General features: G+C 40.8%; 2 protein-coding genes across 2 annotated transcripts; both read right to left on the bottom strand.

The window, feature by feature from the left end:
- Positions 1-84: 84 nt before the first annotated feature.
- paf1 (PAF1 homolog, Paf1/RNA polymerase II complex component) lies at positions 85-5,423 on the bottom strand. Its single transcript, XM_047594181.1, has 14 exons — positions 5,158-5,423; positions 4,015-4,047; positions 3,804-3,896; positions 3,586-3,707; positions 3,418-3,484; positions 3,229-3,330; positions 3,014-3,119; positions 2,685-2,753; positions 2,442-2,545; positions 2,248-2,364; positions 1,964-2,092; positions 1,683-1,788; positions 990-1,074; positions 85-903 (listed from the first exon to the last, which is right to left on the bottom strand). Exons 1-14 carry the CDS (start codon positions 5,202-5,204, stop codon positions 470-472), a joined length of 1,614 nt encoding a protein of 537 aa, XP_047450137.1. The 5' UTR covers positions 5,205-5,423; the 3' UTR covers positions 85-469.
- Positions 5,424-9,537: 4,114 nt separating this feature from the next.
- taok1a (TAO kinase 1a) lies at positions 9,538-23,188 on the bottom strand. Its single transcript, XM_047594337.1, has 20 exons — positions 22,639-23,188; positions 20,008-20,256; positions 18,689-18,760; positions 18,490-18,591; positions 18,333-18,378; positions 18,129-18,225; positions 17,905-18,018; positions 17,718-17,809; positions 17,452-17,545; positions 17,276-17,357; positions 17,006-17,173; positions 16,682-16,882; positions 16,427-16,555; positions 16,050-16,286; positions 15,843-15,971; positions 15,504-15,707; positions 15,154-15,393; positions 14,690-14,902; positions 14,383-14,565; positions 9,538-13,366 (listed from the first exon to the last, which is right to left on the bottom strand). Exons 2-20 carry the CDS (start codon positions 20,137-20,139, stop codon positions 12,851-12,853), a joined length of 3,051 nt encoding a protein of 1,016 aa, XP_047450293.1. The 5' UTR covers positions 20,140-20,256; positions 22,639-23,188; the 3' UTR covers positions 9,538-12,850.
- Between the last annotated feature and the right edge of the window lie 278 nt (positions 23,189-23,466).

Genomic DNA, 23,466 nt, shown 5'->3' with positions numbered 1-23,466 from the left:
CAACAAAACACCGTTTATAATTATCCCCCTTCTTTTTAAACCAGATTCCCTAAATTGGATTAAGAACGATCTTTGACCACAGAGTTTGTTACAAAATGTCGCCAGCAATTTATTATTGGTTTCAAAAGCCGTATCACAATGGCATGTCAAAAACTGAGAGGAAAAAGATATTATTTTTACATGATCCCATACCGACTATCTGACAGAAAAAAAAACAAGAGTGATGGTGTACAAACAGCTAATGTGTGGGGGATTTAATCTACAAATAAAAACTGTATTTCATAGGAGATGTCTCCAGTCCAAATGCAAAAAGCATCTCTAACATAAATTTTACATTTGCAATCAACAAGAAGCCGCAGCCCAAGACAAAGCTAATGTCAGACTCAGTGAGAGAGTAACAGTGCCATGATTTGAGCTGTACATACAGAGGAGACGTCTCGGTGTCGTCGTCGTGTCTGGAGCACAGGTCTCATTCACTGTCGCTGGCATCGCTGGAATCAGAGCCTCTCTCACTTCCACTTCCACTCTGAGCCCGAGTCTCTGAGTGGTCGCTGCTGCGGTCGCTCTGTGCCGGAGAGGCACTGCGACTCCTACTGTCCCTCCTGTTCCCCCCGTCGTCGTCGTCGCTGTCGCTGCCCTCGTCCCCGCTGCTCCTGGCCGAATTCTTTGGCTCGTTGTCGTCGCTGTCGTCGTCGCTGCCGAAGATTTCCTCCTCGTCTCGCATCTCCCTGGCCCTGTCCTCACCGCTCTCGCTGCCGCTGGCGCTCGCCTTCCTCCTCCTCTTGCCTCTGTCCTCCTCCTCATCCTCGTCGTCTCCCCTCTGTTCCCGCTCTTCATCCTCCCTCTCAGATTCACTGCCAGAGTTCTCTGCCTCGCTGCCGCTGCCCTTCTCTTTGTCATCGCCTAAAGAAAAATGGGCAGATTCCCATGTTAAACATTCAGCAAACAGGAAAAAATGGCCCAGCAGTAGAGGGGAAAAGAATACTGACCTGAGTCCTGCATGTCTTTGTCCAAGTCCATGTCTTCCTCCTCATCCTCTGGCTCGTGGTTCTCCAACTGAGCTTTACGAGCCTCCTGAGAGTCACAATGAAGGGATTCATCAGTGATCGACAAGCATTTAAAAAAAAACAACCAACAGTTCTTATCAGCAATTTTATTTTGTTGTGTTGGGAAAGAAAACTTAATATGACTATATGTAATATATTTCCACATGCTCAGTTTTATATTAAATTAATATAACTTTCACAAGTGCCAACTCTGTTCAGCAACTGAAGAACCACTTATATTTGATCTTGATTTAATCGCAGATTTTAAATTGTGCATTTTATTAACCGTGAAGCCTGAATGGATCGCCACGAGCTGTTAAAGCACAACGGTTTGCTCTACCGACAAAATTCAAAGTGAAGCGGAACACCAGGAAGTTGTGCTTTTGTTGCGACATCTCAAGAGTATAATTTTGGTTTTACCAACAAATTCCTCCAAAAAAGTGTCTCTTCCCGGGGCTCTCTGGTTTTGCAACGTCCCAGTGTTCAGCCAACACTTTGAATTCTGTCCTCCAGTGAGTTACAGTAATTCAAATACCGCAAGCTATGTTTTATGCATTATCTACAACCTTAAAGGTAAACCTTCTTTTGAGGACACATGCATCACTACCTGCTCCAAGACATGAAGAACAAGCTCACCTGGGCCTCCAGCTCCTTCTCATTCATGTCTCTGTGCTTACACACCAGCACAGCATTGGTGGTGGACTGTGCTCCGGCCTTGGCTCTTCTCTTGCTCAAGCGCACCCTGCAGGTCACAGTAACAGTCGTCAAAAGACATTCACACCCGTCATGGTGGTGGTGGTGCATTGCCACAACACTTACAATGCTTAATCTCAACAAAGCAGTTGCCAATATTCGCATCAACGGGAGAATTTCATATCATTGAGTGCAACAAACAAAGCATTTCTCTGAGTAGCTACCTTGTCTCCAGCTCATTGTAGTAAACACCGTCCCCATCTCTGAAGATGAAGAAGTAGTTCTCTTCGTAACCCTTGCTGGCTTTGTTCTTGACATTCCAGTTGTATTCCCTTGCGATCTTGTAATCGTACCTAAAAGAAAAATATAAAACAACACGCATTATAATCACTAATGACTTAAATGCAACGTCGAAGACAAAATAAGCAAACAAGTGCAATTATCGTGCATCATTCTGTGCAGCAAAATCACGGTTCAATTATTTTTTTTGAGTGATATTTGCACTTACAGATCCTCTGGCATGTAATCCAAGCCTTCGTCGCAGTCTCTCTTGCGCTTGCGAAGAGTTTCCTCGTTGGGCAAGAAGTAGGCCACAAACTGATTTCCTTCCTCATCCATCATACCCCTGAAGTACAAACAACATGTTTAAGTTTTATGCAAAAAATACAAAACATATCCAGACAACACATCCTTTATAAATACCTGATCATGGCCTGAGACATCATTTCCACTCCTGCTGGTCCTGATATGTCTTTAGGTGCAGGATCAGAGTCAAAGATGACTTGAGCACATGGGTTGATCCACATCTAAGGAAAAGTCAAAGGTATAAAATATCATAATCTAAATCTGTAAATGTATTTTGAAGCACTACAATGCTTGTGCAATGTAATATGAAACCGTCCACACAGAAGTCAGTAAGAGAGAGTGAAATAAGTTCTAGCTCACCTTAAAGTCAGGGAACACAGGTAGTACCTCCACAGGAGTAACTCTGGGTTTACTGTAGTGCTGTGCAATCTAGAGATAAACAACAACAACCTCATGTTTACAAAGTATTTCTTTACACAGAATTACCACTGACACTGACCACGGATGCTCTTCCAGTAAGATAACAAGCCGATTTGCAGCTGACCATGACAAACAGTATAAATGCAGCACAGCAAGTGTCTGCATTAGTTTTCTTGCAATCCCCCAAACAGAAGTTGCACATACACAGACATTTGTCTAAACAGGGTGTTAAACAACAAGTATTTGGGGCTAATAATCTAAAAACTCACCGACTTCTGTGCATCCTCAAATGTCTTTTCAATGGCAGAAATCTGACTGTCTCTGTCCTTGTAGATCTCTTCCTCTGTAAACTGCTGTTTGACAGATACTCCAATCCTAAACACAAAGCATGTCCGGTTTAAATAAACACAACCACACAAATATATGAACAAATGCCTACGCTTTTTTTTAATCATAAGGCAATTTCACAGTTAACCCAACTTACTTGACTTCCACTTTCTCATTAGAAACTCCATATCTGTTAAACTCTGTGGAAATGTATTCTGTTTTTCTCATCCATGGAACCACTTTGGCGTGCTGCTGTGACCTTAGAGGGAAGAAGAAGAAAATGTTTGTTTTCTTTGAAATCCTGATAACTTCTCAAACACAAGTCTAACTGTTTGCACAGCCTTACCTCTTTGAACTGGATGGAGCCTGGATGTCTTCTTCCAACAGTTTTTCATCAGCGGGGTCCAACAGTACTGAAAATGTAACGTTTGACTCGGTTTAAAAGGAAATTTGCAAAGCGCTGAAGTCTAAATGCAAGAGAGTATGTGACACGAGACCACAACTGGAGACTTACTGTTGGGGTCTATGCGGTAAGTGTCTGGGTTGATGAGATCAATGGTGACGCCGAGATCTGGCTCAGTGAGGAGCTCATGCTTGTGCTGCTTCTCCAGGGAAGTGGCTTTATACTGTACAAACCTACCATAACAGAGGGACAAATGTTATGTGTCTGAGTTTCATAGAGCAAACAGAACAGAGGGATAGATGGGTGACTACAATAATAATAATATTTACCTGTGCTGATCAAATGGGTATGTGATGAATTTGGGATCAAACGGGATGTCAGGCAAGCTGTTGCAGTACTTCACCCGACAGACTACTCCTGACCTGTCGTGTGCACAAAAAGAAAAAAAAATGTGTTAAGTCAGATATTTTCACACGGCTGTGGCACAAAACAAATTATGGTAGATGAAAACAAATACAAACTGATGTCAAACCTACTCACCTCTCTGGGACAGTCCTGTGAGAGGATGGACGACTGGAAGAGAAAATAGACATTTGTTAAATGTGCCGTCATCTGCCGTAAACTACTACTTAAGTGTTGCATTTTTATTTATTTATTTTTTTAAATACAGTGACTAAAATCCATTGTATTTGTATTTAACCTTCCATCAAAGGTGTCATACATACAGCCCACGGGTGGAAAGCAGCCCCCCAGAGAGTCTAACCGGGTCCACTGGATGACATTTGGATTTGTCGTTATTTATAGATTGAGATCAAATTGGGCTGAATGTGGCCCCTGAACTGAAAGGAGTTTGACACCCCTGCCTTACGTCACACCTGACCTATCGAACTGTTATAGAGACGAGTGAAATATCGCAAAACCTTCAGACATTATTAACACTCAATAGATTTGAGGCTGCACCTAAACTAGACAAGACCTGACAGCCAGGTGAGTAAATTAATAAAATTGTAGAAAGGTAGTCCACTGAGAGGTAGTCTAAACAAGACATGAACATATATATATAGATTTTTTTTATTTCATGCAACTTTGGGGTGCATTTAAACGGGGATTTAACCATTTAAAACATTCCTAAAATAAAACACAGACGTTCAGTAAAGGCGCTTATAGCAGTGGGAGGTGGACTGAGCAGAGCTGGTGTTTTATTATTATTATTATTATTATTATTATTATTATTATTATTATTGTGTATACCACGTTTGCAAGGAGGGGATATTATAATAACAAATAAAGGGTAAGACACAGACGTAAATAAACTATCACGTAAAGCAGCTCCTCTCTTTCTATCCTCAGGGACTAGTGACATTAGTACCAGTAACGTCAGTAAGAGATCATTTCTGTTAGCAGTCGGCTAACTTACCTCTCATTATGGAGTTAGCTATTTGATTTATCTCGACTTTAGGACACAACTAACCGTAGAAAATACCAAATTTAACCATAAGTTCAGCAAATAACGCTAAATAAATAACGTTAGCAGGCGAAGTACGTTAAGTTAACGCGTGCTAATGTTAGCTAGCGTTTAGCTATAACCTTATAAATAAACGTAACCAAACGTTGACGTGCACACTATTAATATATTTATACATTATGAGCTCAACTAACTTGTAGATGCAGTTTTAAACATACCTGTGGCCGTCCTCTCGCTGAGATTGTGTCTGGATCGTTGGAGCCATGTTTACAAGACACCGCTCTCAACTAAAAGCAAAGCTGTTTACACACAGGAAATAAAAAAGAAAACAAACACGTCTATTTGTTGTAACTCACCCCTCTCCTTAAAAATACAGATAACTTCTAAATCTAAACCCCGCAAGAAAACGTTAATTTCAATTTCTCACAGTAGGATCGGACCTATGGGATGACCCGGTAGTAATCCGGCACTTCCGGGTTTGAAGAAGATTGATGTATGTTCAGCGCCCCCTGGTGTCCTGGCGTGGAAAATATTAAAAATGCAGTATTTCCAGAAAAGAAGAATTAATTACATCCACATTGAGAACTGAATGTAGATAAAAGTGGCCTGCAGAGAGAAATATGTCTTAACTTTCCCTTTTATTTTATTGGACATAACATTTGACATGTTATTTTACAATCTGCCCGCTCTGATTCTCTTCATACACACATACAATCTTTCTTACAATAATAAACACACAGTCCACTGCCAGGGCTTTCAATTTTTTTTTTTTTTCCCTCGTATCATCAGCACACGTGAATCTTTCAGTTTATTTAATAATGAGACCTCTGCAGGTAATGTGTATTATCAGGGGAGAGATACATGACAACTGAGCAAAACCCAATCGCTAGTAAATAAAGCTCAAGGGGTGTCTCAAAGCTCAGGAAAATTCTTAATACGTGAACAAATCAGAATTACTTTCCAGTTTATCTAATGTAGTGAAAAATAGAATAAATCTGAAATAAAGAATTCTTGGTTATCTATTCCTGGTACAATAGTCGACCACGGCCAGTATTCAAAAATAACTCATTGACAAAGGTTATAGCATCAAATATAGAACATCTGATAATTATAAGATTTGCAACACTTCATAACAGAATCACTGCAATCTGACATTTGTAAACACAAATATAACTGTAAAATGAAATTACTGTATTTGCATAGAATGACAGCATGACCAAAACACCACCTCGGTGAGTGTGTCAAGATGGAATAAAGTAGATAGGAGAGTAAAGTAAATAGAAGAAACATGCACTAAGCCGATCTGTAGTGAACCAATATCTTCTTTACATTCATTCTGCTTCCCCAAAAGCTGAAAGTGAAAATATAGATGCTGCAGTGGTGAGTGTGAATCATACAATATGCAGGACCTCCCTCTACATATTAATTATGGCTTCCCTCATGCTGCGTCTCTCTGCTGCCTACTATTAAAAAGCAATCTGTGCACAACAGTGTGCAAGGCCGTCAGTGCAAAGGAAAAACAGCCTTTCATTATGCGTTCTTGAGTCAACTGCAACAGCACTCTGTTGAGAGTCCTTTCAGTGGACGTCTTGATCTTTCTTCATCTCAGGTCTGGACCTCTGTCTCCACGTGGGTTTCAACTCTGCGGAAGGAGACAAGACATTAGGCCTTTCACGACTTCTACTTCAAAACAAACTGTAAACCGAGTAAACACTTGGTTCGTACCTGCTCAACATGTATATCATCTGGCCAGGGTCATCTGCAAATACCCTGTAACATCAAACAAATGGTTCCATCTAATAGCTGTGCTCAGAACATGGACAATACTCAAGGACTTTAAAGGTCTAAGTCTGGTTGGTTATGGTGGTGGCACCTTTAACTTTCATGTTAAACAAGTATTGTGCAGGGAAATGTCATAAACGAAAGACAGATGTGGGGATGAATATAAAAGCCTCACATTCATACCTATTTGAACCAGTCCTGATCGGATGACAATAACTAGCTAATAATAACACGCGTCTTAACATTTGACATTTTAAATGCATCTCGAGATCCAATCAAAGCTTCACACTTCGTATGCAAAAAAATACCACCTACCCTGAGTCACAGCCACAGACTGCACTTGTTTGTTGTGTGCGAGTGCCAACAAGGAGACAAACTACAAACTCTGCAATATAATGCAACTTTAGGGTCCCTCTCATTAATTGAATGCGCACACGTAAATGTGTTCTTTATTAATTGATCCCCAACTGGACATTAATTATATACCACCTGCACAAAGCTCAGATAACAACCCAAAAATATCTGGTGATAAAGTTTAATAAAGACATCAGTCATTGTTGATTAGGTGTGAAACTTGGCTATTTTTCATCCATCAAAAAGAACACATTGCAACCCACTCATATTTAATAATTAAATATTAAGTATCTAAATGTTGATTTAATATTATTTAACATGTGTTTTTTTTTTTTTTTTTTTTTCTGAATGAATGAGGTACGTAAGAGCACAGCATTGAGAAGCTGGTCCTATCATGACTCAGGGAGCATTGTGCGCTCACGCTGCTGAAAGTGCCCCAGAAATATTTGTGTGTCGTGCAGTGCAGGCTGATCACAGAGGCGTCGTTACTCACCCATCTCCCCAGTGGTAAATTGCTCGGTCCTGGTAGAACATGGAAAGAAAGAGCCACACACTGATGGTCTCGACCCAGAAGATAACGAACAGGAACCATAGTGATGACAGCAGGACTTCACACAACATCCTTGACTCTAGCGAGGAAACAGAAACAGATACAGATGATTTAAGATCTGGAAAAAAATAAATAAATAAATGTTGCTGAATGTGTTTATACATGTATGCACTGGACAATAATGCATATGAATTAAAGGTTAATTCTGCGTTAATCATTCACGAAGGATACCATTTTTGTCTTCGGTTTTTAAATTGCGCTTTATTAAAAAATATTATTTTTTATGTAAGCTCTCTGTAGCTAGCCTACCTCGCAGCTTTGCATCTTATAGTTTAGTTATTTTAAGTTAGCAAATCATTACCAGCTCACATTACGTTTCAACTATTAAGACATTCTGCATACACAAGTTTAGCTAATACCAGCACATCGACAGTATTCATGCTAGCGTACCTTAACAACAACTTATTCGTCCACAATGCACCAAGATCCCAAGTAGTGGTAGCTTAGCAGCTAACACAACTATGCACTGTACGAGCTAACCATGACATTCAGCATGACAGGACGAAGTGACCACATTGTCAGTGTAAAGATTACAAAATTAGAAGATGTTACAATCGGGTTAGCTACACTGGATGCACTGTTATTTTTTTTTTCTTGAGTTGACTTAACGTTAAACGTGTCACTTGTGTCATCATTGTTGTGAAGGTGATACGTAGCTCGGTAAGGTTTTCCGCGCTGTGAGACTGTTTACTTACTCAAGCCAGAGACTCCTGAGACGGCATACCTTGTCCACCCGAGCTAAACACTCACTTTTGTTTACAATGCTCGTCACATATCACATCCGCCTCTGGAGGCAGTGATTGCGTGGGTTGAAGCTGTGGTCCGCGGACCTGCAGAGGCCTCCTCGGGCCTTTTTACGCGAACCCAACGCAGTGACGTCAGTATGGTTAAAGTTGCAAAGCTCAGTTGACTTTTTTGTTATTATTACGTTAAAGACAGATGTTTGATATGGAAGCCCTAAGCGGCCATGCATTCATACGTATTATTTCCTGTTTTCCCGTGATAACGAGTTTTTTTCCTGTTTCCTCGATATTTTATTAGAGTTCTGTCATACATGACCTGCCATGCTGACTGATGGATGCCCTGAACACTAATGTGAGTAATAACAATAATAATAAAAGCCTAATGTGATAGGCCTACTGTAAGGTGAGCCAGTTCTTTTGTGCTTTAATGTTTGCCAAAAAAAACAAAGCTCGTTTTCCCAAGATAATCAGATAAATAACTCGAGATCTCGAGAAAACAGAAGAAATTAACTCGTTATCACAGTCAAACAGAGGAAATAATGTGTGAATGCGTGACTACTTAGGGCTTATGTAGTTTGGCATATTTATTTTATTATTAAAATTCTACAAATAAGGCTTTTGGACTTGTAGATTGAAGTTGTATGTGCGATTTTTTAAAATTCATAAACGAAAAATATCAACCTTTCTTCACTTATTCACAAAAGTAATAACTAATTTCTTAAGTCTCTCAAGCTGTTTGAATATGATAAGTAGTCTGATGATTTGAACTATTCTATAAAAATAAATGAAATTGAGACTAACCTTATCTAATGGCTAATGCATAATTTATATAAGCAGTAGTATAAATTGCATATTGCTCTCAAAATGAAAGCACTGTTCTTGTTCTGTCACTTTTTTCCACATATATCATCGTCCTACGTTAACGCTGATCATTTTCATGACAGCAGTTTTTGTACTAGTCTTCATAAACTGTAAAAATACAAAAAAGAAAAGCAACAAAAAAGTTAAAAAATAATTTAAAAACTACATACTAAATACTCAGTGTTACAGCTTTAATTTACTCATACTATCAAGGGTAGCATGATAGATAATAAAACACACAAGGCAAGTTATACTAAAATTACTTTATTACAGCTGATTTCTGTTCAATATCCCTCTGCCAACACATTGGTAAATACAATACAAACATAGTAAATTTGATCCTATTTTTATTCTTTTTTATCAACCTTTATACACAATTTAAATCCACTTTTAGTACTTTACCATCTCTTATGTAGCATCTTCATAATCTCTCTGACATTCAACAACATGTTCCACCATCTATACATTTTAATACAGGTTATGAGTTGTAGTGGTAATGTGCCAAAGAATACTGACATCTTCAGAGAAATGCAATATCTTTTCTTGCCTGTCACCCCGTCATCTCTTCAAGCCTTTTTAAACTTTGGCCACTAGTCCAGAACCAACTTTCTTTTTATGTTTCATACATTTCATGTGGTCAGCCCAATGATAGGTTAAAACAAATGCAGTGGTGTCTGGGCTTGGCAACTCTGGTATGGCACAGTGTTTGACCATAGCTAGGATCGCTATTTTCTGTTGCCCGACTCTCATTCAGTATCCCACATGCTTTCAGTCAGTAGGAGAAAATCTGACATCAAAATAAAACAGTAAAATATTAAAAAATAAAACAAAATCCCGGCTGGTGGAGAGGTTTTATAACTCACAACAACATCCACATTCCCTCACATGCAACCATGACGTAAAAGCGAACAAAAATGTTTCCGTATAAACTTAACGTTGGCATGTACGTGAGGTTTGATTGACCTAACATTCAAACTCCTAGCCATGACATTTGACTGGTAAGAATTCAATAACGATAAATACATTCTCATTTTCTTTACCAAATATAAACAAATCAGGGGGGAAAAAAATGCAGAATATAACTTGTTGTGTTACAGTAGCTGGAGCTAATCAGTTGACATACAAAAAAGAACAAGAGTTTTGGGATGACACCATATGTAAATTGATATAATGTAGAATTTCTAGGCAGGATATATACACTAGAGGAAACGATCCCAGCATTTTTGTGTCCACATTTCTGATAGGAATATATTAAAGAACAACATTCAGGAAGAGCCAGCATCTGAACAAGTGGCTCCGAACCAAGAGTGGAATGGGGACAAATGGCTAAAAGTGTAAAGTCAGGGGGAGAATGAAGTATGCAGGGGCAATGTTTAGTGATGGCCAGTGGCGTTTACCAGAGACGGTAACGGTAAATACAGGGACACGAGGCATTTTGACCGAGTGAGAAAGCTTTTTCCCAGTTATATTAATTTTAGAAAATATTTTTTTCTTAGACGTGAGTTTTTTTAAAATTCTTCTTTAATAAAACACTCACACACACGTATGTTACTCCAGCTTTGCGATTCTGGGGAGCATATATCTTTATTCTCTCTGGAGAATTATCTTTAAAGTCCTTTTAAATTAAGCCTTTTTATATTCTCAGTGTGTTCTAGCTTGAAACAACTCAACTGCAAATCGAAGAGAAGACAGAAAATGGTTAAAGCTGTAAAGGAATACCTAAGTGCTTTTTGCCACATTGAATTTTGTATTTGGCTGTTTTTGTACTTTTCTTTCTTTACAGCATGTGCGTTGACTTAGTTTGACATTTCCATTTCTACACTACAATGTTTTCATGCAAGCATGTGCTTAATTCAGTCTCCCTCGTTTTAGGGTCCTTAATGAGATGGCATAGCAATTATAACTTATAGCACCTTTTACGATCTTAGTGTTGCTTATCTGGGCCTTAAATGTTTTCAACAGTGTGTTTTTTATTTAGTAGTGCCAAGCCTGCTGTCATGGTCAATTACCTGCAAGCACGCAATGAACTCATTAAACTCAGTTCCGTTTTAGTTTTAGGAAAACTGTTGTAAAACAACAACAACAACAAAAAAATAAAATAATAAAAAGAAAAAAAAAACTGCAGCATCCACACATACTCTGTTCAATTCAAATTCTGCATAAACTCACAAGATGATCAATGCTTTCAAAACACTGTAGAAGCTGAAGAATGGGGGATAAATGTTTTAATTTACGTAGTGTAGGTTGCCATAACCTAGGTGTTGTTTGTACTTGGTAAATTGCTCTAATAAAAAAAAAACAAAACAACAACAATCAAAAAACTAAATCACAGTACAGGTTAAGTTCGACTCTTAAACTTAACTACATACGTACCGATGAAACATTCATCCACCAGGCGCTTTGCAAAAAAAAAAAAAAAAAAAAAGTTGAATATATGTTTTATACACATTTAGCTGTATAAAGTGCTTTGAAAAAGGCAGCAGTTTTAAAAGGCACTAATAAAAAAATGAACAGATCAATAGTAGGATTGTTTTCAAAGGCCAATGAGTCTCCTGTGAACGTGTACAGTCACATTCTCTGTGATATTTAAGTTTCCAGGTTTACTTCTAGAGTACCACCTAAAGACTGATATGCACAAGTAACACAAGTACTTCCCAACATTTGTGCGACTTAAACCCATATTACTGTTTACACCGTCCATGTATAAACGTGAGAAAGATATCCGGGACATTTGAACCTAATCGAACGTTAAAAAAAAAAAAAAAAAGGAAAAACGGACTGAACTACTCTTATACTCTAGGTGGAATTTAAAACATTAAAACTATAAACATCTGAGTGTAATTTCAATTATCAAAAGTTAAAAAGGCACTGTAGTAGTGTTGTAGCGTACACCCGAAACTGTTAAAATTAGTTTATTTGGCTCTCGGTTTGGTTGATGACCAGGGTCCTGGGGGGTTGGGGGGTTGGGGGGTTGGGGTGACCTAATAAATGACCATTACAGCAGGCTGGTATCACAACAGCAAAGCATCTTCCATCAGGGCTGCTGTGTCAGAGGACTGGCCAGTATCATGACTGAATATATGCGAGGGGAGAGTGAAGGGGGAGTTAATAAAATAGGTTTTCTGTGATTGTTTGATTCCACATTACTGAAGACATATTTAACACATGTCAAAGGCTTTTTTTTCCAACAGTGTTTCATGTGCAAAATTAGAGCAATGGCTGTGAATAGCACAAACTTTATAAAAAAAAAAAAAAAAAAAATCCTTTGCAGGAGAGACTGTAAATAAAAACAAATGGAAGTAACCTGTTGACTCTGAAATTGCCTATGTAACATAATTTAAGGATCTGCATGTGTGCCAATAAACTGCCATTGGACGGGCTGTGCCTTCTCCAGCCCTTTTGACCTGAGCAACATTTATTTCATCACACATCCACACCTGTACATGGGAGAAATGGTGGGGTAGTGTCACAGAGAAAGACATGGCGGCAGGGCTCAGCCAGTCCTCTGTTGTGTTGTGTTTGTTGGACTCTACATCTCCACGCTCAAACTGACTCCAGGATCTATGTGTAGGAAAGGTGCGACCCGTTAGATATCTGAGAGGTGACACTGGTGCTCCTGCTCATCCCCTGATCGCCGCGTTCTCCTGAGGGTGTCCTCCCCATTGCCTGGGGGCTGTTTTGTAGACCTACACTACCTCGTGACCCCAGGGGTCCACCTGATGGGTGGCCCCACAGCGAATGACCCCCTCCTCCATGCATAGGTGCCCCTCCCGGACTGGAGTGATAGTGGTGATGGCTGCCTTGGTGATTCAGCCCTGCGGCCGAACCTCCGCCGCCCCAGTGGTGCCCCTGAGAGCTTCCAGGCGAATGCTGTTGCTGATGGTGGCTCCAACTTCCTGGCGCCCCAGGAAAGCTATGGCTGAGGGAATCCGGGGAGATGTTTGATAGCATCATGTTGCTGAAGCCCAGGCGCATACTCACGGAGTCAAAAGCCTCGACTTCTCTGGCTTGACGTTCCAGCAGACTTTGGGTTCGCTCCATGCGTTCGTTCTGCAAGGACACCATCTCCTCCTCGATCTAAAGAGGAAGGGGAAGACGAGGTGAGTAAAGCACATGACAATGCTAACGCGGTGTGTGTTTCAGATAGATTAACAAGATTTCTGCAGGTTTGATCAGGTGAAATTTAAGACTTTTTAAGACCATTATGGTTTAAGTTTAAGACCTACATGAAGTCCACATCAGATAATTACTTTCAAAATAACAAAATGTATCATCATTCAACTATTAACTCAGAACATCCCTGAGGTGGGCTCCACTAATGAGGAACATAATAGACGGGGGCCAGAGGGGGTCATGCTGCAAATGAAGACTTCACTAATAATAATTTAATTGTAATTTAAGACCTACAATATGCTCGCATTTAGGACTTTTTAAGGCCTTAAATTGGGATTATCAAATGTTAGACTTTGTACACTCTGTGGAAACCCTGATTAAACAATAACATGGGGAAATTCATTTTTGAACAGAAGGCAAATTTATGTAAAAAGCTTTTTCAGATTTATCTCCATGAACCTTGATCGACATGCAAAGTTCACCCATCCTCACTACAGCTCGATGAATCTCATTAATATTGCACGGCCTCTGGCTGCTAGTTTATTTCTGTGTAAGGCCCTTAAGTGGACATGACCTAGTAGCAGACACTGTGGGATAAATTAAGGGATCTCCTTAAGGGATTATCTTATTCACTCCACTTGGTCAAAGATTTATTGACTTCCAGGGGCACATAAACAGGGCAGCTCTATTTATTGTCTGCTTTAAATATATTATTTAACATTCATCAACAATTTCACTTATTTATCCTAATTAAATATATAGAGGGGCATATATGGACTGTGACTGATCTTTCTTTCCTGTGAATTTAGTTACACCTGTTGGAGCTAGACAAATCAAACCCTTATCATTATTATTATTGTATTATTATTATACTGAATGAATGTGTGTCTGGCTTTCACATTCCAACTACCTCCAAAACTCATATAATGATTGTTGAACCAATGTTAAGCCGCATATCAGAATAATTTACTGAAGAGAACCTTTTGTTCCAGCAGGGCTCTTCGCAGCGACACCCTTTGCTCCATGTCTTTCTTCTCACGCTCGTGTTGGGCTTCTGTCTGCATCTTGATCTTGCTCTGGTAGGCGTTGAGTAGCTCCAGCTCCTGCTGTAGCTGCATTCGCAGGGCTTGGCACTGAGACTCCTGAGTCTCATCCAGGCGTAGCTAAGGAGGGAGAGAGAAGACCGGACTAATTTGGACACATCCTCTAGCGATGGCAAAATGTAACATTGACAAAGTCTAACTTTACAACTTTAACGTTCTACATTCGTGGCGTTACCAGACTTACCGCCTGAGTGGAAAGCATTTCATTGATGGAGTGGTCATACTGCTCTGCCAAGATGGCAAGTTTGCGGTGCTGCTCCTGCTTTAGCCGTTTAAGGACAGCTTTGTGCTCGGACTTTGGTGTGGTCTCCAGCAGATGGTTCCTTAGTGCTTTATACTGTCGGGTCTGGATCTTACACGTGTCCTGGAACTGCTTCTTGATCTGTAGCTCTTTGGACTATGTTTTAGAGAGAAGTGATTGAATGGATTAGGCGTTTCATGGTGTGATTATCATCTGTATTAGGTCTGAGACTTCAGATATAGGCCAGGCACGCAGAAATAAGATGTACATGCTGGGTTTTATACACACACCCTGCCCTAGATGCATCATTTCACTCTCTAATTTACTTCACCCCTTCTTGATTTATGCAAAACGAGAGTATGCGCTAAATATGCAATGCAAACACACGCTCAGAAATGGATTCCAACCTTGAGGCTCTTGGGCTGCTGGCGAACCTCCATCACATGTTTGCGTCTAAGTTCCCTCTCCCTCCTCTTGTTGTACTCCTGCTGGTTGGTGAGCTCCGTCTGGTGCTGCAGGCGGATGAGCTCGCTCCTCGTCTTTTGGATGGTGTTGAGCTGGCGGAACTCCAGCTCTTGCATGGACTCATGGTGCCGCAGAAGCATGGCATGTTCCAAGTCCTTCTGGGTCTGACGCTTGTTCAGCTCCTAATGATGTGGACATAGAGAGGCACACAACAAAGGGATGAGAGTCACTCATCACAGACAATTTTGGTTTCTTTAGTACTTATTCCACTGTTGTAGCAGAGAGTACTGACCTCCCGCACTAGGTCTTTTTCAATATTGTGACGAGCAATTAAGATCCTCCGCTTGAATCTGCGGCACTCCAGCTCCAGGTACTGCCTCTGTCTACGCTGTAAGTTGGCCTCCTCCTCTGCTTGGAAGTGTTGGAAGTTCTCCTTCTGCTTGGACAGCCACTCTTGCTTCTCTTTCTTGGGTGTTGAATGGTTTTCATTCAGCTCCTGATGTAAAGAAGGACTGGACGTAACTAGCAGAACTGACTTTACTAGGTGCTGGGTGATGTCTATTTGCTTAACTGTAAGTAAACCGAGAGGTAAATAACACATGGAACCAAGAATTCAAACAGATCACCGCACCTCTTTCAGCTGCTCCTTGCGGAGTTTGTATTCCCGTTTCTGGGATTCTAGGAAGCTGTTGAGCTCTTTCTTCTGCTGACTCTGGATATGCTGCTGGAACTTCTTTTCATCGTTGCTAAAGGTTTTCGCCTGCAGGAGAGACGCACATTATGATCAGTTTAATCAATATAGAATAATGGTGAGTATAAATCCTAGTGAAAAACATACATCTTTCTCCATGGACGCTTGGTGCTTCTTTACAAGTTTCTCCATCTCCTGGGCAAAACTGTTCCTCTGGTTCTCCAGCTCCTTGTCCAGACGGAGCCTGTGCTCGTCCATTTCAGCCTTCAGCCTGTTTTCCAGGGCCATCAGCTGTTTCTGATGCTGCCTCCTCATGCGCTTGTAGCCCAATATCTGCTCCCTCAGCTCAGAATCCTGCTCGTGCTCCTTAATCTGGCGAGTGAGCTGGCAAAATAAAAAGAGAACAATATGTACAGTATTTTAGTCTTAAAGCGATTAATGATCACAAGGACAATATATGAAAACAACTTATCAATCAGTTATTTAATCAGATTTCTTTTTTAGGTGTAAAACTGCATTGTTACCACTGAAGCTGTGCGTATAGTAGCAAAGTGTTCGCGGTTTCGTTTTGGCCGTGGAGTGTGTGCAGGAGGGGACTGTGGCTCAGTTGGCCGGCTGTTAGGCTCTGACTCTTCATTACGTGCCTCCTCCTCCTAAAGGACGACAGATATAAACAGAGGAACAGGTTAATGGCAGAGCACGATATTACAACGCAATCGGAAGCTATTCTGCTTTTATTTGGGACACATTTTACACTGCAGGCTAAAATAACTTCTTACTGGTTTGAGGTGGATGACGGAGCTGTTGGACATCACCGTGCGGTCTCCCTCTATGTCCGCCTCGCTCTTGTCATCGCCTGCATCTGTTAGACTATTGACAGAGCTGCTCTGGGAGCTGGCACTGATTGACATACTGGGGATTGACTGGTTGCTCCCCACGCTGTTCACAGTACCCGTCCTACCCACACTGTGTTCTGGCTCCTAAAAATAACACACAGCAGACATTAACAAGGTTACCGCAATGCTGTCTCACAACATGGGGCAACACGATGTTACATAAAAGAAAAGCACGCTAGGAGAGGTGGAAACAGTCACATGACAGACCTCCTCTTCATCTTGTGCCTCAGTTGTGGGGCCATTGTGGGCTTCCTGAAACAAGAGCTTCTTCATTTTACGACACTGCAGATTGTCTAGCTCCCGCACTGCATCCTTAGTCCGATTTATCAGGTCTATGAGAACCGACTCCGGTCGCTCGCGCTGGAGAAATGCATGCTGCGGGAAGAACAGAGAAAAGTCCCGCGGTGTTAAATATCTCGAATCGTGATGCAGCTGCAAGGATTAAACATAAAAGCGTGGACATTTTAAAGTCCCTACCTTTAAAAGCTCCTCACAGTTTGGCCTGTCCTGGGGAAATTTCTGAAGGCAAGAGTCGACAAAGTTTCGGAAATAATCCGTCCTAACGGTGAAAGATGAAATTTGATTATTTGACTGACAAAATCCCGAGTTTTGAGTAACAATACATTAGCTCTTATAATTGAATTCAAACTCACCATTCACTAGACTGCAGTGTCGGGCTCTCGTTCTGTGCTATATGGTATAAGGCACTCATTGCATTCATGTTGAACAGTGGAGGCTTCCTCTCAGCTACAAACCAGGAAGTAGGTAAATTAAGGAGAAAAGGGGAAAAAAAGCAGGATTATAGGGTTATTTCATTAAACCAAGTGAGGAAAATGATAAGTGGCTATGAGAAATCCATAAAAATATAAAAAGAGATGAATAGATGCAACAAAGACCATCCATAAACATTGTGACATACCTAATTCAATGCAGGTTATTCCCATAGACCAAATGTCCACCTTTCCATCATACTGACCCTCATCCATAGCTAAAATTACTTCTGGGGCCATCCTGTAAAGACACGCAGCACAATAAACGGTTTCATAAAAACAAATCGTCAACAGAATTCTAAGGAACTTTGTCACACGTGTTTTCTTGCAGCGTACCAATATGGAGTCCCAACAAAGGAATTCGCAGGGCAGGCAATGGAAGCAGAGCCAAAATCTGCCAGCTTTACTTGCCCTGGCTCCGTCAGCAAGATGTTTCCTGCCTTGATATCTCTGTCAAACACAAGAAAGAAAACGGAAATGATTGCAGCGCCACATAGAACACAGCTAGCTGGAGGGCATAACGCACGCAGCATTCTCCTGAACGCTTGAAAAACACTCACCGGTGAATCATCTTGTGGGAGTGAAGGTAAGCCAACCCTTGAAGAGCACCATGGGTAATTGCAGCAATTTCAACTTCTTGCAGCGGTTTCTTGTGAACTGGAGGGAATGCATCATCAGTGATGTATGAAAAGAAGGAACTTGGAAAAGGAGACTGCCTCCTCTATTCTCAGTCATGTGCAACAGGTCTACGGTTTTTAACTCACCTTCTAACAAATCTGAAGCTGAGCCCAAACAATACTCCATGACCAGCTGCAGTGAAATAAATATTATTTATTTATTTTTTGTATTTTGCATGAATGTCACCGTGTTTCATGAATACATGAAATAAATGATTCCTTGCGCTCTAATGCAGGCTCTCACCCAGGCAGTGTGCTCTCGCAGGTAACATCCTTTGTACTCGATGCTGTTTGGGTGCTGTATCCTCTGCAGGAATTTCACCTCCTTGATTATGTCTTGCCATTTCTGAGAGAACAGTAAAAAAACAACTTACTATAGAAAAAAATCTTTACGAGTGATATGTCTGACAACATTTCAAAAAGACAAGTAAAAGCTATCATACCTCAGTGGACTGTTTCCCACTGTAAGACATCTTCTTGATGGCCACCACCTCATTCGTCCGCACATCCCGTGCCTGAGTGAGAACCGTGACACAATGTTGCGATTATTATGTTTACTTCATAAATTTAGCAATGATTTAAGATCCCGTTTGTGGTCAAAAGCTACACTGGTGACAGCTGAAGTATATGCTTTCAGGCCAATATTTTGATTTGATAATTGGGATAATCAGTCTATAAATATTAAATGTCTTTGTGCAATAACAAATCAACAAACATACAATAAGAAAAATCTGTACTGAAGACTCAAGTACATGTTTCACATTAAAACTCAAACTCAGAATGACTGGAATGAGAAAGGCAAAAATGTTTAGGCATAGTATCCATATTATAGTTGCTATACAATCTATTCTGTCGATTACAGTTGCTGAAATATCACATTTCAAGCTATTGAGAGAAAATACACACTCTGAATCATAAAATATCACACTAAAGATTGAATGATAAATAATTTACTGGATGTCTGTCACACCACCTCAGTGATCAAACATATTTCTCATAAGCCTTAAAGGTATAAACATAGATACACTGCACTATTAATGAACCATATTTGAAGTTTTTTTTTTGCCTTGTATTAACCTCAGTCTTTACATATCGATTTGTTTCTTGTCCATCTCTCTGCAGCCGACAGTTGGTCGATAGGAGACGTTCAAGGCTCTGGTTGCCTAGGTAACCCCCCTATATATTTTCCACCCCTAAAGTTTCAGAGTTGAACAAGAATAACACACAAATATAGCATTGCTGGTGGGTTGACAGACTTAGCTCTTTTCGCTGTCACCGATCAAAGTTGACATTAGTTCAACTTGGCATTCAGCTTTTTTTTTTCCACCTGTCGCTGCAACATCTCACTTAAATTCTTTAAAATTCCACAGTCTCTTGTCATCGCAAAGTTTCTTCCTGTGCGTACACCCCCTCTCTCTTAGATGTCGTTATTATGGCTGTTGTCTCTTATGCAAAGCGCTTTGTGTGGCCTTGTTTTGAAAGGTGCTCTATAACTAAACTGGCTTTGACTTACCGGCCTTGCCCAAGTCTCTATAGGACAGACAGGATCTTTGTTATTTCTGAGAGAAAATGAATACTATCCACAGTCTCCTACATTACACACTGGGAATATATGTGTCTGAGTAACTAAATCAGGTACAGCATAACAAATCATTACTTTCTTGTTGGACCTGTATGCATTATGATTTGCCGACACTGGGTCCTCTCACTCAGAATCAATTCTGATGTCAGATTAAACATGGCCTTAGTTGTATATACTCACAAAATATACAGCACCAAAGCTGCCATGTCCAATCTCCCGCAGATCTGTGAAGAGCTTTTCCGGGTCCTCCTTGAAGAAGAGCTCAGCTATTTCGGGGTCCTTTAGGTTCCCCGCCCGACTGCTGTTGGGCATAATGGGGAGCTGCGGGCAATGCCGCTGCCGCCAGGAACTATCTGGGTCTGCGACAGCGACGTGAAAGCCCCCACTGATGGCTCATCTGCGGGACAGTGGTTTCATGTGTGTTCAGAGCTATAACAAAAATAATAATAATAAAAAAAAAGACAAGAGAAACAAGAATGAGTACACTTTAATTACCACTAACATAGACACATGACTTAATATATTAATGCATCCCCATTAATTACAGGGATTCGTTATTTGTCATAAGAAATTAATTGGTGAAGTGCACTGTGCTCCAAGAATGGTTTATTTGTTTGCATTACTTGCATCGCTAATATGTTACACTGGTGTTGTTATGCTTGAATATTATTAATGTTATGTTATTGATGTAACAGTGTTATATTTGAGCCCGATGACTCGAGCGAGACGAGCTGCACCGTGACGCCACGGGCAAAAGTGCGGTATGACCATCCTGAGGTAGCAGGGGATAAGTCTCCTGTTTCCATAGAAACAGCGACTATAGTATTGAAACCAGTGGGCTATGTCCTGACAGACCTCGCCTCACACCTTTAGAGACGGGTATGTAGAGACAGACGGATGTGAGGAGGATTGCAGCTGACAGTTGTCTCCAGTTTGGACAAAGACGCTGAGGTAACAACAATGAGACACTTCAGTGTGTGAATGATGCCTGATGTGGAACAAAGCATTCCAGCGATAGCACTGCTTGCTACACCTGTCAATACTCGAGAGACATGCGCTGATTTTCACGGTTCAAAGGACCATCAAAATACAATGAAGACATATTATTAAAACATAGCGCATCTCACTGGGAACAGTCAAAGGTCACTTATTTCAAAAAAGCTCATTAAAAAAGCTGTACGTTGTGTGGATTAACTTAATCTTAAAAGCATATAAAAGCAAAAGCAGCTGTATTACTAGATAACATTCGTTTTTTTTAAAAATGAATTCAACTTTTGAAATTACACAAATGGAAAGAATATAGGATTAAGCCGCAACGCCGCTCTCAGGCTTTTAACTATTAAATATTTTTTTACACAGCTTTACCGCTGTAACACCAGACTGTAAAAGATCACAGAGGAAAGTTTACTGAGTCCATGCGGCTCAGATGATCAGTTGCAAACAGATGCATGGCTGACGCTAGAGTCACAAGACTTCTTTTCCCAGCCTGGGAGAAACAGCCCCCAGTTCAAGCAGACATCTTTTGTCTGACAACAACACTGAACAACTCACTATTCTACACAGACGCAGCCACGGCCCTGAAATAAAGCCTCATTACCATGTGGGACTGTGCCCCTCTATTGCCATTGTTCTTTACTACATTGTTGCTCATGAATGAGCCTTGTTGTCATATCTCATGATGGCATTTTCAGACTGTGGACACGTGAGCACAAAAGTGAGTGATGATAACTGATACCTTCAAAAAACAGAAAAAGAAAAAAAAAAAAAAACGCCCTTGCGTTCCGCGACACACACACACACACACACACTGAAAGACACATATGTATAAGAATGCAGCAGGACAGGACAACAAAGCTTCAGGGCTGGAATTCCCAATGTATGCCCTCACTGCACTGCATTTCTCAGCATTTCCTGTTCGCACAGCCGTGGGGAGGTTAGGAATGGGCCCTGGTGAGCATTTTAACCAGTGGTTATCTCCGTCTTCTTTGACAAAACAACAATGACATGCCTTCATACGCACACCGCAATCCAAGACAGTAAAATAAAACCTTTAAATCCCCTTTAAGTAATCAGCACACCATTTTAACTTATCAGTAGGTCAGCTAAGTCGTTTCCTTTTTTTTTTTTTTCCCTTTTGGCACACCAATCCATAGCAAAATAAACACAAAGCCTACTGTTTCCTTTATCTTTACCAGCCAGGTCAAACGACAGAAACTATACTGTAATCTTTCAGGCTGTGTATGTTTATGTGCAGGCCTTGTATTAAAGGAATTTAACTGGGGTGGACGAGAAGTTGGCTTGAGTTTGTATATAAGGACGAGGTTGACACTTACGAATACGATGTTGTTACTGCTCTAAAATAATCTCTCACCATGGCATGGCCACTCAGGAAACTCCAAAAGCCCTACCTGCTGCTTTCTACCCTGAGTTTACCTGTGAGAGGGGATCAGAGAGCGTACAAAGTAGGATTTGCTGAAAGTTGTCACTTTCCAACAACTGTGTCAGGTGTCACACGAGAAAGCCAAGCTAAAATGAAATGTAACGACCTAAAAATACTCAACTCGAAACGTTTCAGGGAGCTCCCAAAAAAAAAAAAAAAAAATTAAAACAGCCAACGTTGATGTTAGCCTCACAACCAAACTTAACGCTGGCCAAGTTACGTGTCATATGATGAAATCCCACAAAAGCGGTGTTTACGTCGTGTTTAAAGGCTGAACACTTGGTGAGCAGCTCACCAACTACACGGATAGTGTTAAATTAAATGACGGCTGAGTGTGAGTTAGAAAAAATAAGGCACATTGGCGAGCTGACCTGTGTGATGTTTGCTAAGTTAGCTTAGCCAGTTAGCTTCTCAGTTAACTCAGCCTTCTTCTGACAGGCCAGGTCCCAGCGCTGTGGACAATGTCGCGTAATTCGCACCAAATCGGGATTATTCGAGTCTTCCTCCCGTTTCATCCCCACCGGGACACTTTCTTCCGCCAAATCCTCGAGGTTCTTGTCGCTGTCAGTCGATTATAACGCCCGCATCGGTGACTTACTGTAGGTTAAAATCCCCACCCTTGAAGTAGCTAGGGTGCCAGAGAGTAGTCAGATCCCACTCCCAGGCAGGTCCAAAGATGGCTGCCGATCCCCAAGCCCTCCACCGCCGCCTCCCTTCGGGAAAACACGTCGGGGGGGAAAATGCGAGGGAAGTTCAAACACCTCCAAAAAACACCCACAAACAAGACGAGTTGGGGGTCCGCGATGAACGTAGAAAAACGAAGGATTTAAACTGGCACAGTGACGCCTAAACTGGGAGAGTTGACTGTGTGTGTGTGTGTAGCTGACTAAGTTACTAACAGCAGCAGTTCCGCCCTGCCTGTTGCAGTAAACTCTCTCTGACCCAAGAACATCCAGAGGCGGAGACACTGGAGCATAGTTTAAGAAAACATTAGACTTGTAATCTATCCGGAAGGAATAACTACATCATATATATAAATATATAATTTGCAGTACCACACCAGTTTATTTATATAGCACATTTAAAACAACCATGGGCGTGTCTAGCCCATTTTTTAGGGGTGCCCAAAAAAATTTTTCCCTAAAAATTTTATCACAGCACCACCAAAAATAAGAGTTGAAATTTTTCAGTTTTTGTTT

This window comes from Mugil cephalus, chromosome 9 (assembly GCF_022458985.1).
Source record: "Mugil cephalus isolate CIBA_MC_2020 chromosome 9, CIBA_Mcephalus_1.1, whole genome shotgun sequence".
In the NCBI taxonomy this organism is placed as follows: Eukaryota; Metazoa; Chordata; class Actinopteri; order Mugiliformes; family Mugilidae; genus Mugil; species Mugil cephalus.
Note: the sequence above shows the minus strand (reverse complement) of the source record. Positions and strands in the feature narration are given on the sequence as shown.